The sequence below is a fragment of the Hemibagrus wyckioides genome, linkage group LG22 (genome assembly GCF_019097595.1).
Source record: "Hemibagrus wyckioides isolate EC202008001 linkage group LG22, SWU_Hwy_1.0, whole genome shotgun sequence".
Taxonomy (NCBI): Eukaryota; Metazoa; Chordata; class Actinopteri; order Siluriformes; family Bagridae; genus Hemibagrus; species Hemibagrus wyckioides.
In genome coordinates, this window is record NC_080731.1 from 20,373,235 (window position 1) to 20,388,880 (window position 15,646).

The window sequence follows — 15,646 nt, forward strand, 5'->3', positions numbered from 1 at the left end:
GATCACTGGATGCCATCAAAGGTTGAACATCCAATATTTTGTTCCTGATACTATCAATTTTTTCAGTGAAGAAATTCATAAAGTCCTCACTACTAAACTGTGCTGAAATACTCTCTCCAGAAATCTGATGTTTTGTTAGTCTAGCCACTGTACTAAATAAGAATCTGGGATTGTTCTGGTTTATTTCTATCAGTTTGCTCAGATGTTCAGCCCTAGCAGCTTTTAGAGCCTGTCTAGAGCTGGACAAACTGTCTTTAAATGCAATTCTAAAAACTTCTAATTAGTTTTTTCTCCACTTTCGCTCGAGGTTACGGGTCGCTCTCTTGAGGCCGTGAGTATGACTATTGTACCATGGTGCAGGTGTTTTATCTCTGACCTTTTTTAGTCAGATGGGGGCAACAGTGTCTAGTGTGCTGGTGAAAATAGTGCCTATGCTGTTAGTTACTTCATTTAAATCATCTGCTTTCACGGGTCTAGTAAGAAGTTGAGACAGATCTGGCAGATTGCTTGTAAACGTGGAGAGACGTGTCTAGTATGTTCTACAGGTAGAGTGTACACTAAGAGGTGATGGTCTGTGATGTCATCGCTTTGAGGTAGAACGGTTATATCAGAAACATCAGTCCCATGTGATATGGTCTATTGGTCAATTAATGTTTTGTTTAACCCCAAAGGAATTTAGTAAATCTATAAATGCAAGTCCTAACGCATCGTTAGCATCGTCTACATGAATGTTAAAGTCTCCTACAATTAACACTTTGTCAAAACTGATCAAAAGATCTGAGAGTAAATGTGCAAAAAAGAAAGTCAGTGTAGGGCCCTGGGGGTCTATACACGGTGACCAGAGCAAGATATAGTAGGGATTTTTTGTGTACGTCAGTGAGTGCAACATTAAGGATAGACACTTGAAATGAGCTAAACCTGGGTCCTGTTTTCTGAGTAACGGTAAGAGAATTGTTATAGATGGTTGAGACACCACCACCAAAAGTCTGGAAGATCATAATGTCATAGTTAGTGTGATATATATTTAAGTAGCCTAGTATGTATCAACATAAACGTGTAATCAATACCTGACTGTCAAATCAAATGAATTTAGTACAATTCAAAAACTTTCTGTATATTTATATACAGTATATTTACTTGACAATATTTATTGTCATGTAACATAGAACTGAACATATATGTATGACTGTAGATATGTATAATGTTCTCTCATTAACTAAATAAAAGTAGGGCTGCATTTCACAATAAAATAAAGGGAGGAAAAGCTTGAATTTCCCCTTTTCTGTTTTACATCTTGACTTAACAGTCTCAACCAATTTTACAGATAATAAATCTTAACACATCTTAACAACTGAACAGTTTTAGAGTATCACTTTCTTCCCCTCTTATATCCCACTCCCCCACTTTTTTGCTCAGTGAGAGAATTGAGCTCTAGCTTGTCTCGCCAGGATTTTAAACCTGGGCTTGAATGGAGTCAGGGCAATTCTCATACACATGTGGAGGTGCTCATTGGTGAGCCTGGAACGATATTTAGTTTTGATAATATTTATTTTGGAGAAAGCTGCCTCGCAGTTGTATGTGGAGCCAAACATGGTCAAGATGTATAGGGCTACTTTCCTCAGACCTGGGAAAGCTGTCTCAGGGACCATTTGGAGCCAGAAAGTGGAAGGGTCAGTTCTTTCAAACTGCTCTTTTAGGGCCACATCTGCTTGCAGATCAGCCAATTGCATCTGGAGAGGCCCAGCATTTACCCATTTGAAGTGCGGTGTGACTTCCTTTGAGAACCCCCTGACATCTGTGATCATCCACAGCTAAGCCTACACATGATGCCTTATGTATGGCTTCATCTAGCTGGGTTAGCACATCTTGAGCTAATATTTCACTTTTCTTTGTGGCAGATGATGCTGACATGGGAATTTGCTGTATTTTATCACAAAGCTCTTCTTTTTGTTTTCCCTCAAGTATTGTTTCAGCTACTGCACTCATGCATTCTTTGACAACCCCTCCATCAGTAAATGGCTTTTTGTGTTGACCCAAAATCCAAGCAACTCTGAGGGAACACTGAAGAGCACGTTGTTGGGCAGTGAATGTGTGGCTCAGGATCCTGGTGGACTGGTCATATTGGGCTCGGAGACTACTTATTTTCTGTGATCTCACTTCAGATCTGAGTGGGTATGTTTGTTCATAACCTTTATGTTTTGTCTCATAATGGCGTTTCACATTGGCTCTTTTAATAAGTGCCACGGTTTCTGAACATATGAGACACACTGGTTTAATGCTCCCAGTGGGAAGTATGAACAGAAATGAGTCTGTCCATTCCGGATTAAATCTCTCCCTTTCTCCGTCTTACTCGTCTGTTTCTCTACCTCTGTCCCTCTAACTTTCTTATCTGTTTGAACTGTAGAGTCGTAATGTTTACCGCCTGGAATGCACAGACTTGATTGGCTGAGTGGAATCATGTGGGATGGCTTACCACTAAAGACTACAAAAGCTGCTCCAGTTGAAATAGAAGCGCCCCATCAGGTTTTAATTAATAACCATCTGTTTTGAATGAGTTCTCTATACAATGTGACTACTCGATTCACATCCAAAACCAGAAGGCTGAGTTTCAGTTCATTTTTATGTTCTAATTTCACACTGTATCAAATGTTTTTTTTTTTTTGATTACAAAAACCTGACCTTTTAACAGCAGAAGTGTGTAGTCCCTTCATATCTATTGTGTAGATCAGATGTAATTTATATGCTATATTTATATGCATTTTATATCTGAGTATCAGACAATTTGTAAACTGTGAATCTTGACATGGAAATATCAAAACCCTCGGTTTTTGCTGCAGATTATCAGAAGCATGTTTAGTATAGATTAAACATCCTTTTAATTTTGTGACAAAAACAACAGGTCTTATTATGATCTTACTTTGAGTGCACTTTTGTTTTGCATTAAAATGCTGAAATTTAAAGACCTGAACTGTGAGTGGTGGCCGTACAGACAGCAGTTGTCTTCAGTGTCAAATTTGACTTATTTACTAATATTTTATATCAGAAATATGGTTTTACACACACAAACACACACTTAGCATATCCCCAAATTGCCTCTGTCTGAAAATTTCAAGGTTGCAGATGTGTAAACATCACCCTTTGATCTGCCATTCAGTACAGGGGTACAAGACAACAGCAAACAAACTTAGCTTATAGGTACAGCTTCCTGAGGGCATCTCACATTTCAGTCTGAGACTATACATTTTAGAGGCTCTACAATAAATCAGAGGCCTGTGAAATTAGAACCCTGTGAAAGAGGAGAAAGGCCAGAGGAACCTGTAGAAGAGGAAGAAGAAGTGTCAGAAGAAGAGGGCAACTCTGAAATTAAGGATTATGGTTCAATCGATGCGGAAGATTCAAATGATTAGGAAGAGGAACTTCAGCTGGAAGATGGTTTCCAATAAATAGATGGAAATTTGCTGTCATTGTCCATCCCTCCCAGTGACAATCGACACATATCGACCACTTCTCAGAGCAAAGTGAAAACATAGTGCTAGACATAAAAGGAGGGGAGATGGGCTTGTTGATTCTTGGTGTTTACAGAAGCAAGCTTGAGGCAAAAGTTAGTTTATGGCATGCCCAGTCTGGTATGTCAATTCAACTATACAATGATGCCACTCAAGATGTTACATATAATCTCAAGAGTAAGTAGTTTTGAGAAATATGGGACAATTGGGTTTATCTTCTGCCACTGTTATACAATCCGGAGACTGATGTGACTGTGGATGAGCATCTGGTCCCCTTTAGAGGTTGCTGTGCCTTCAAACAGTTCTTGCCTAGTAAAGCAAGGAAATATGGCATAACAATTAGGTCTCCAGAGTCAAATTACTCCAAATCATCCCAAACTACAACCAGAACAAAGGGAGAGTCGACCACCTCAACAATTAAAAAAAAAAAAAAGGATACATCTATCACTGCAGCAGCTGTCCCTTGTCCAGCTGCTTCTCCTGAGTGATGACCCACAAGGAGGAAATGCCACATAGGTGACATCAAAGCAAGCCTCAGGTGGAAAATGCAGTGCATATGTTGGGGAAATAAATACCAATACAACCACACACTGCCACTCATACTGCATACTGTTTAAAAAAAATTAAAGAAACACTTTTTAATCAGAATATAGCATCAAGTCAGTTAAACTCTGAACCTACACTGGTGCAGTGGGTCCTGGGTTCCTCCTGGTGGATGACAATGCCCGGCCTCATGTGGTGAGAGTATGCAGGCAGTTCCTGGAGGATAAAAGGACTTGATACCATTAAATGGCCCCTATGCCTAACCTAAATCCAACAGAACACCTCTGGGACATTATGTTTTCAAAGTGTTCCTTAATTTATATATATATATATATATATATATATATACACACATACATACATACATACACACCCACCCCCACACCAACAACCAGTACAGTAGCTGCAAGTAATTATTCCATACATGTTGGGTATATCTCTCTGCACAGCTCACTGACCTTCTGTAGTCATAACACTTTACCTTTTTATTTTTATAGTGGGACTGGATGTAACAACGAAGACGTCATTTGTGTGAAATTTTATGCTGCTCTTCGGCAGGGAGTTGGTACTCCACATGATAAGATGCATCTTATCTTCTCAGACGGAAAGAAATTTGAGATGAAGCCAGTAAGGTAGGTTCAAAAGTTACATTTTAAACCATAAAAGGAACTTTTATTAAACACACAAACTCATATTGTGGTATTTCACTCACTCTCCTTAAAAGTACATTTTCAGTCAGTTTTAGTAAACAAAAAAGCTGCAATATGAAGCTGCAGAAAAAGCACATTAAATAATTATACAGTTTATACTAAGCAAACCTGATTTCCAGTCACACCAAATAAAAAATCAAATAAAACCAATCAAAAAACTTGAACTGCAGTATTTATGTACTTAATATCAGCCTCAAACGACATTCCATAGCGTTTGAGTGTATTAACAACCAAAACATAAATTACGGATATACATTATGGATATTGTGGCTTTACTCAACACTGCTCCTCACTTGAGCAGATATCACACCAGAACAACATGATAAAGGTCAGAATCCTCTTCAGAAACGCCTCACTTTTCAGAAGCTCTTGTGCTCAATTTTCTATGTAGTGATTAAATCTGTTTACCTCAACTCAGCTCTAAGTGTAACGTCTGGGACCCCCGCCCTATGCGGGGCTCGACCCCAGACGCCCGTGGTGTGTGTGCGCACGCCAGCACACGGTGTAATGAGACCCATGCGCAGGATTCAGCGAAGCACTGCTTTTATTACATTTAAGACGCGACATAGGGAAACAAACGTAACACTAGACATGGCGTGGTTAACTAAACAAAACAAAACCTAGACCTTAGCTTGGACATGGAACCTAGCAAACAAAACCCCAACAGAAACCACGGTACAGATAACAATCATGGACAAGGACACAAACCCAAGGATCCCTATTTATAGGGGTAGACATTAGGGCTAATGGGATACAGGTGACAATCAGGATAGGAACAATAGGAAGGGCGTAACAAAAGACACACAAAGAAGCAGGCTTCCAAGGTTCAACTGGGAACTGTCCAGCTGTTCCTGACACTAAGTTTGTTCTTGAGGTATAGGAAATTGCATATTTTTTGCAGGACTTCACAGGAATAAAATTAATAACACTAAAACAGTGTGGTAGAAATATACAGTGCCATGCCACAAGCTATCACAGTCAATTAAAACCTCAGAACTTCAGCAAACTGTTTGTGTTTCTCCAGAACTGATGGAACCGGCAGGATGTTCAAACTTGATGATGTTTTTCTTGATAAGACACATGCCCAGAATATTCGTTATAAATATTGTCTTACTGATAAAAAAGACAAATTTGAAACACTTGAACATGAAAATCGGGAGTACACCTACAGGAAATTGTTCAGAGACATCACTGAGAAGGATAAAGGTAAGACTACTGTTGACTAACTACTAACTCTATCAGCATGTTATATCACTAAAATGAATCAAATGATTTCATAAAATATCCATTACACACAATAATTTACCCGATCCCCATTTGGTGACCTTTTTCTGTCCCTGTGGAACAATTCTGAGATTTCACACATGTAAGCACACCTTTGTCATCAATGACATTTCTAAATGTGCTATTGATGTGAAATTTTCACCAAAGTTTGATAACAACCCATGCAATCCACACATGCAAAGAAATCAAACCATCGATGTCCATAAATGAAGCTATGTGTTATAATGTGAAATGACACTGGAAAAAGTATTGAACATGTGTACTGAAATTTATTTAATACTTTGTACAAAAGCCAACTCTGATCTTTAGTTCTTTCCATAGATTTTCAGTTGGATTCAAGCCAAGTGATTGGCTGGACTATTCTAGCAGTTTTATTTTCTTGCTCTGAAACCAGTTGAGAGTTTCCTTGGCTGTGTGTTTGGGATGATTGTCTGAAATGTCCACCCTCGTTTCATCTTCATCATCCTGGTAGATGGCAGCAGATTTTTATCAAAAATGTCTCGGTAAATTTTTCCATTCATCCTTCCTTTAAGTATATGAAGTTTGCCAGTACTGTATGCTGAAGAAAAGCCCAACACCATAATGTTCCCTCCTTCAAACTTTACTGTTGGTCTGGTGTTTTTGGGGTGTTGTGCAGTGCCATTTGTCCTCCAAACATGGTGTGTATTATGGCATCCAAAGAGTTAATTTTGGCCTCATCTGACCAGACTGTCTTTTTCTGAATGCATTTTACAATTATCTTAACAATTATCTTATTAAATTGTCCATACAATTTATGGACCTCTAGGGTTTAATTTCTTTGCATTTGTGGATTGCGTGGGTTGTTACCAACATCTGGTGGAAATTTCATGTCAAAAGCACTTTAGAAATATATTCACTTCAATTTGCTTCAGTATTTATTTCAATACTTACTTTTTCCGCTGTCCAGCTCTGGATTGAAAAAAATTGAAAAATCACTGAAAAATGATGAGTTTCTCTGGTTTTATTATTTGTAGGTGTGTGTTTGAGTAAAATGAACATTTTTGTTTTATTCTACTGGCAAAATGTCTCCAAAATTCCAAACAAATTTACTGTCATTTAGAGCATTTATTTGCAGAAAATTACAACTGGTCAAAAGAACAAAAAAAAGCATTGTTATCAGAGCTCAAATAATGCTAAGTAAACAAGCTCATATTCATTTTTAAACAACAGAGTACTAATGCTTTAACTTAAAAGATTAACTTAAGAAAAATTAAGGTACTTCATTAAGGAATTCATTTTTGCTCTATGTACAGTAAATGCCTTTGCAAAACACTGAGTTCACAGACTAGAGTTGGTAAAATTGCCTTTAAATTTCTAGATCTTTTGATTTAGAAGAGTTTATTGCCTTCAAACCTTGCATTCCAGTGGATTTCCTGTAGAAGTCAAATTTAATGTCATTTTTAACAAGCGATTTTAAGTAGAAAGTCAGTAAGTTTTCATTTTTATTTTCACGAATGACCATCGACTCATCTAGACCATTTTCAGCATGTAAAACATCACATCACATAAACAATTAATAAAAGTGTCTTGTAGAATATTGTAAATGGTTTTTATAGATATTTAGTTTTATATTTTTAATAAATCTGGTAATTAATGCACATTTTCAGTAAAATTATGTTGCAATGTAGTTATATATTTGACCTAACACTGAGTATACATCAACTAAATGATTTGAATTGGCATTACTAAAAACACTCAAGTTGTCAGGTTTTGGCATTGCAGTTCAAAGACAAGCTTTCACTTCATAACATGTCTCTATATGGTGTATAAAGTTCCTGATATTTCACATGCTCATTGAAAAACCACTGCCTTCCTGAATTCAGACATTCTGGGATCATGCCAGAGGCAAGAAGAAATTCTGGCTTTCTTTTTTCACTGTAATTAATGTTTTGTCTTCAATTGCTATAAAACACAATCTGGAAAATATTCGCAGAGAAATAAAGACAAAAAAACGTGCACCTGCTACAATCGTGGCCTACGATTTTCATTTCATTTAAAAAAGTATCATCTCATAGTGGTAAATAATTGCATATATATCAAAAAATATTTTCTTCTGAATAATTTGATGCAGTATTCACTCGTTAACAAAAGGATTTAACAAATGGATTTAATGGACCTCTGTCGACAAAGTAGCTTACACAAAATGGCACCTTGACTCTCTCTCTGATCGAGGCCACTGCGTAGGGTCAAAAAATCGTGAGGCGTGTATTTAAATTGTTTGTAAATGTGAGTTGCAAAGAGTTTGTTTCTGAACACAATTTTTACATCAAAAGGAAGGTCGTAATCTCTCAGAATATATAACCGTTTTGGCTATATATAATATATATATCTCAGAATATATAACCGTTTTGGCTATATATAATATATATATCTCAGAATATATAACCGTTTTGGCTATATATAATATATATATCTCAGAATATATAACCGTTTTGGCTATATATAATATATATATCTCAGAATATATAACCGTTTTGGCTATATATAATATATATATCTCAGAATATATAACCGTTTTGGCTATATATAATATATATATCTCAGAATATATAACCGTTTTGGCTATATATAATATGTATATCTCAGAATATATAACCGTTCTGGGAGACCTCAGTCAGTCCAAATCGGGAACAGTATCTCCAGCACCACCACACTGAGCACTGGAGCTCCTCAGGGCTGTGTGCTCAGTCCACTGCTGTTCACTCTACTGACTCACAACTGTGCAGCAATGTACAGATCCAACCACATCGTCAAGTTCGCCAATGACACGATGGTGGTGGGTCTCATTGGCAAGAACGATGAGTCAGCATACAGAGAGGAGGTGCAGCGGCTAACAGCCTGTTGCAGAGCCAACAACCTGTCCCTGAATGTCGACAAGACTAAAGAGATGGTTGTTGACTTTTGGAGAGCACAGAGTGACCATTCTCCACTGTCCATCGACAGATCCTCGGTGGAGATCGTCAAGAGCACCAAATTCCTTGGTGTACCCCTGGCGGAGAACTTCACCTGGTCACTCAACAATAGCTCCATCACCAAGAAAGCCCAGCAGCGTCTCTACTTCTTGCAGATGCTGAGGAAAGCCCATCTCTCTCCCCCATCCTGACTGTGTTCTACAGAGGGACCATTGAGAGCGTCCTGAGCAGCTGCATCACTGCCTGGTTTGGGAATTGCACCGTCTCGGATCGTCCCTTTAGCGGATAGTGAGGACAGCTGAAATGATCATTGGAGTATCACAGACATTTGCACTACACGCTGCATACGCAAAGCCAACAATATTGTGGATGGACCCCACACCCCTCACATACACTCTTCACCCTCCTGCTGTCTGTAAAAAGGTACCGAGGCATTTGGGCCTTCACAACCAGACTGTTTTCTTCAGGCTCTTCAACATCCAGAACTGAAACTCTACCAACTTTCTCTCTCTCTCTCTCTCTCACACACACACACACCTTTGTGAACAGACTCCCAATATAATGTTACCTCTTATTTGCACTACTTCAACTGCTGTTATAATGTTTCAGCTGCTGCTATAATGATTACTTGTTATTTGTACTACTTCAACTGCTGCTACTGCATTTTTGCACACTCCACACTGTCATGCTGCTATGTGTATGTTTACAAACATATATGCAATTAGATACTTGTTTTTTACATTTTCTCCAGTTTGCACATCACATTCCATTTTGTTTGTTGCATCTGGTTGAAATGACAATAAAAGCTTCTTGACTTGACTCTTAACACAGGCAGTCCAACTCCTCAGGGATGGCACATCAATACGTGCCATTGCCAGAAGGTTTGCTGTGTCTCCCAGCACAGTCTCAAGAGCATGGAGGAGATTTCAGGGGACACGCAATTACTCTATGAGAGCTGGACAGGGCAGTAGAAGGTCCTTAACCCATCAGCAGGACCGGTATCTGCTCCTTTGTGCAAGGAGGAATAGGATGATCACTGCCAGGGCCCTACTAAATGACCTCCAGCAGGCCACTGGTGTGAATGTCTCTAACCACACAATCAGAAACAGACTTCATGAGGATGGTCCAAACGTCCTCTAGTGGACCCTGTGCTCACTGCCTGGCACCGTGGACCTTGATTGGCATTTGCCTTTGAACACCAGAATTGGCAGGTTCACCACTGGTGCCTTGGGCTTTTCACAGATGAGAGCAGGTTCACCCTGAGCACACGTGACAGACGTCATAGGTCTGAAGAAGCCGTGGAGAACCTTATGCTGCCTGTGACATCGTTCATCGGTCTGGTGGTGGTCAGTGATGGTCTGGGGAGGAATATCCATGGAGGGACACAGACTTCTACAGGCTAGACAATGGCACCCTGACTGCCATTAGGAATTGGGATGAAATCCTTGGACCCATTGTCAGACCCTACGCTGGTGCAGTGGGCCCTGGGTTCCTCCTGGTGCACGACAATGCCCAGCCTCATGTAGGAGGAAAGACCCCAAGACACCATCCATCGTCTCATTAGGAGCATGCCCCGAGGTTGTCAGGCATACAAGCACGTGGGAGCCATACAACCTACTGAGTACCACTTTGAGTTGCTGCAATGAAAGTTCAGCAAAATGGACTAGCCTGCTGCATCATTTTTTCACTTTGATTTTCGTCTTTGAATTCAGCCCTCTGTAGGTTGATATTTTTGATTTCCACCAAACGATGTGGCATCCTTTCATTCCTAACACATTACCCAGTCCATATCAGTATAGACATCCAGTATGATATTTTTCCCCATTGAGATCTGATGTGTTGTCAAAGGGTTCCTTTAATTTGTTTGTATAAATGCGTGTGTTTTGGCACCTTTAGCACATGTGTACGTCTCTGCAGTTTACTGAACACAGCTGTATAATGTTACATTGATGAACATGGGAGCCTGTGTCAAGCAGCTCACCACTGGTTGCTAGCATGCTTAGGATTCTATTTTCCGGGAAGTAGTAAGAGCTTTACCCTTTATGTTTCCCTAATGTTTCCTGATGACAGACAATTTACATAAAAATCAAACTATGTGTTATATATACAGTGGCACCTCGGTCCTCAACCACCACTGTGTTCGAATTTTCGGTATTTGATTAGAATTTTTGAGTCAATTTGACCTCAGTGTACGAAAATATTTTCGGTGTACAACCTGACCATCAGGAACGCCAGTTCTTGTTTCATACAGGATTGCAACGTACATACAGTATTTTCGACACAAATTTTCAGTTTTCAAAAATATTTTTCTGTGTTTGAACTGAACTGAAATGAGCTATTGTGACCGCACACCGGGGCAATTCTAGGATTTTCATTTAAGGGGGGCTCAGCCCCCAATGAGGGTATAATAGTAAAAAAATAAAAAATAAATAAATAAAATAAAATAAAGGTGTGACTAACAGGGCAGGATGGTAAACTTATTGCAGCATTCCACTGTCTTGCATAGACGTGTATAACATTCGAGTACTGAACAAGCCAAATACGAGTCTTCCTGATCACACACACACACACACTCTCTCACTCACACACACACACACACACACACACACACTTGTCCTCTGATCCTCGCTCTGTGACTCCATGTTCTGCGAATTGAAGAACGCACTGAAAGACGGGGAGGAGCCGAAATCTGCCGGAGTTTTCATATGAAATTTAAAGGGGACTGAGGAGATCACCAATTTGTGTAGAGTTTATGTTGAATCGCAGAAGAGGGCTGAGTAGAATTGTTAGGGGGGGACCCCCTAAAAATAGCCTAGCGACACCCGTTCCACACACGCTTTCCATCCGGTGTACCCTGGCAATGTTGCCAAAGAGGAAAGTTGTGATCAACCATCGAGTTAAAACAGATTAATTCATTTTACATTATTTCCTATGGGGAAAAATAATTCAGTTTTTGACCAAATCGGTATTCAACCAGACTTTTGGAACAAATTAAAGTCAAACACCGAGGTACCACTCTACAGATGTTTTTCATGTTCAGAATGCACCATATGTACTGATATATTTTTGCATATGTTTGAGAAATATTTTGTATTTCTTGTTATATTTACAGTCTTTTACCAGTTTGATGACGTATGCATGCAAACAGGAACATGGTATTGGAAGAAGAAAAGTACAGTGATTAACAAAATACGATCCAAATTCCTTCGTGCAGTGTTAACACAACTGATGAACTGCACAAATGAGGATTTATCAGAGATGCAAACTATGGCTTTATTTTTTCTTAACTGTGTTCAAATAAGACATGTTATTGACTCCAAAATGCTCTCTAAAGAAGTACTGACATCATGGGTGAGTACAGGTGTAATCAGTCTGTATATTTGTTTGCCAGTTTGAAGAGCTTTATATACAAGTCTGTATCAGGAAAAATGTCTGTAAATGTGCTTCATAATTTGTAATTATTCTCATTTTAGGATGTTGTAAACAGAAGACTGAACAAAGCATTTCTGTGTGCGGTTAAGGAGTCCAAAGCTAACACTCCAGTTCAGTATGTTCTCGCTGCAGCGATCATTGCTAAGTGTTTTTACATTTGTCCTGAGAAAGCTATGGAAAAGCTGTCTGAAATTGTCAAGAGAAATGGTGAGCTTCAGGGCCCACTGGCAAGCCTCAGAGACACAGTGAGATTGTGAGTTCATTTTTTTCCTTGCACTTTGATGAATTGTAGGATTTCTTCAAATGTTTTGAGATGTTATTTTGTTTTTTTATATTACAGAATTATCCTACAGAAGAGATGGTTCTTAAGACACATTTTGTATGAAACACTATTTATGATTTAATGACAGTTAAATGATGCCTGTCAGTTTTTCATAACTAAATTTAAAAACATAAAATGCGTATTCTAATTTCCAAGTTGTGGAAACAGTGGTATTGATGAACAGTGTATTAGATTTATCGTACACTCTCTCTATATAAGACAGTGATTAGAGACTGATAAAAGTGACAAAATGGTGCTATGGGTTGGAAACTGGCTGTGTTTTGATTCTCTAAAGTCAGACTGTAATTTTTAACAAATTGCTGACGCTTTCAAGTTGCTGGGATCCTCTGAATGGTACAATTTAATTGAAGTAGTATATTTCCTGAATTTATATGTAGTCTGGGAACAGCATCAGAAAAAATGGGAATAAATGTGCAAGCCTTTCTGAGTGAGAGAAGACAGAGAGGACAGAGGAAATGTGGCTCAAAGACACCTATAGCTGTATTCAGTTTAAGAGAGGGGATTTGATGTTATGGGAGCAGGACAATGAATTAGATTGTTAATTTATCTGATGTAGGTGGATTGTCTATGCTGCAGGTGTGTGTGTTAAGGGGAACATATTCACAACTTTTGGTTTTTCAGAGAATTTTTAAAAACTGAATTTTCTACTGACTATAACTAAACACATCATAGGTCATCTTAATTCTTCAATCCCTTTAATCACCCAGTAAATCATCTTGGCCTAGTGGTGCTCCCAGGGAAGCTAGGCCAGGGGCAGAGCAGCCCAATCTGTGCAGGTCATGGGGTATTGCTCAATAGGGTTTGCTCAGTAAGAGAAAAAATTAAAGGCTACATTGGTGTTACGTCATTTGTAGATTACTTGGAAGCATTTTTGTATCATTTATAATTTGTCATTTATTAATCTTAGTGTTTTTTTTACAGGGAAATTTCTGAAGCTGTGCGTTATGTGTACAGTCTGGCCTGCCAGAAGTCACCACAAGCAGCACTTTGGTTTATGGCGCTGTTTTATACAGTGTCTCCAGAATGTGTTGATAAATTAGCATATAAGCATTGTATGCAAAAGATGTCTGCAAACAGGTATAGCTACTCAGTTTTATTTAAAGAAATTATATATATATATATGTTTTTGCCCATTTATATAATGGGCGAAAACATTTAATTTCTAGATTAAATTATTAAAATTTAAATTTAACCCATGTTTTCCAATTCAAAATCATTGTCCACTTAATCTGAAGTCTATTTTGCTCAATTTTTCGTTTACTTCTTTATTTTTTGTTTGGTTGAGTTCTTTATTTAATATCTTCTGGTAATACTAGTCAATATTATAAGAATATATTCTGCATAATTACTAAAATGATTCTTGTACAAAGATCTGCATGGTCCAGTGGCAGGGTCCCTAGCTTTTACTGCTACAGCCTGGGTTCAGTTTCCAGGCAGGGAACCACCTGAGGGGATAACTCTCAGTGCCGGTCCCAAGCCTGGGCAAAATGTAAATGTAAACCTGTACTAAAATCAAATATACAGATTGGGTAATCTGTGACTCCCCTGAACAGGGAGCAACTGAGAAGGGCAGCAGCACTCCGATACAAAGAAATAGAACAAATGCATTTTGCAAATTTGGAGTAGTAATCTATCCAAAGCTGCAAAATCTATTTATGACTGAAATAAGTAAATAATGGACTGAATTTATTTGTTACCTCATGTAATGAAACTGGTGCTAATTATAGTTTTCTAATGTTTAATCAAATGTCTTATCAAGGGACTTATCTGAAATGATCGAGACACACTCTGTGGTGATCAAGAGAAAGAAAGATTTCAGAGATGCTGTACTAGACATGTCTAATGCAGGCGATGGACGATACCTCTTAAAGATCACCGTTACTCCAGAAGAATTCTTGTCACAGCTGATAAAATGGCAGCGCTACAACAGTTTCCATGTAAGTGGTAATTTGAGGTCAGTGTATATGGAGCTCTCTATTTCAGGTGTGACCAGGTTTTAACCCACAAGCATGACCTTAAATCTTAAACATAGTTATGCTGCATATTCATTTTAGGATATTTACAGTGTTCTTTAAACAAGAATAGATTACAAAAAAACAAAAACAAACATACAATTTAACTTACTGATGAAGAGATGGATGTAAAGCATGTGGAATACTGCTTTATTGTATTTTGAAAAACAAAAATCTATAAACTGTAGTATATATAGTACATCCACCTAGTTGATTCTGAATCTGCACAAATCAATTTCACCCTAATTTACATATTTTATATTTGTTTTTCCAGGAACTCCATGAGGATGTGAAAACAGCAGCTTTGCAAATTAAGGACTGGCTAAAAGAAAGGTACATTTAACAAGACAGCTTAATGAATAAATTATCTACAATACAGTGCCCTCCTTGATGATTGGGACAAAAGTATTCTGTTTGTTTATTTGTTTATTTACCTGCTGATGTCTACAAGCATGTGCATTTTAACCCCGATGTAATTGTTTGAGGTGAAATTTGAATGCCTCTGTAACTGAGTATGAAGGGAAACATGCAAAGATTATCCCAAACATTATGGAGGGCACAACTTTCATTTATTATTCCTGTTAAAGTCACACTTTGTGTAACTTTAAAGTTCTTTGTGTTATTTATGTTTCCACAAACAGCCAAGAAACTTCAACTTCAGAAATACTGAAGAAGGATGTACGTTCCTGCCTGGAGAAAACACTGAATGTCCTTGCAAACTCTTTAGATGACAGAAACTGGACAGAGCACTGGAAAAATGTCCTGTCAGCACTGCAGCTTCTGAATGCATTCACTGACTATTTGGACCGTCTTTCAGATGATATGGTAAATAACTGTCTTGACAGATTGTAAATGTGATTCTGTGTGCATAAATATACTGTAG

General features: G+C 38.3%; 1 protein-coding gene across 1 annotated transcript in view; it reads left to right on the forward strand.

Moving 5' to 3' along the window:
• Positions 1–15,646, forward strand: part of LOC131343381 (E3 ubiquitin-protein ligase rnf213-alpha-like) — a 96,828-nt gene that overhangs the window by 15,607 nt on the left and 65,575 nt on the right. The window contains exons 9-16 of the mRNA XM_058375029.1: positions 4,547–4,681; positions 5,784–5,965; positions 12,089–12,327; positions 12,450–12,661; positions 13,673–13,828; positions 14,511–14,688; positions 15,038–15,096; positions 15,405–15,588. Of these exons, the coding sequence (XP_058231012.1) occupies positions 4,547–4,681; positions 5,784–5,965; positions 12,089–12,327; positions 12,450–12,661; positions 13,673–13,828; positions 14,511–14,688; positions 15,038–15,096; positions 15,405–15,588 (1,345 nt within the window). The remainder of the gene's footprint in view (positions 1–4,546; positions 4,682–5,783; positions 5,966–12,088; positions 12,328–12,449; positions 12,662–13,672; positions 13,829–14,510; positions 14,689–15,037; positions 15,097–15,404; positions 15,589–15,646) is intronic.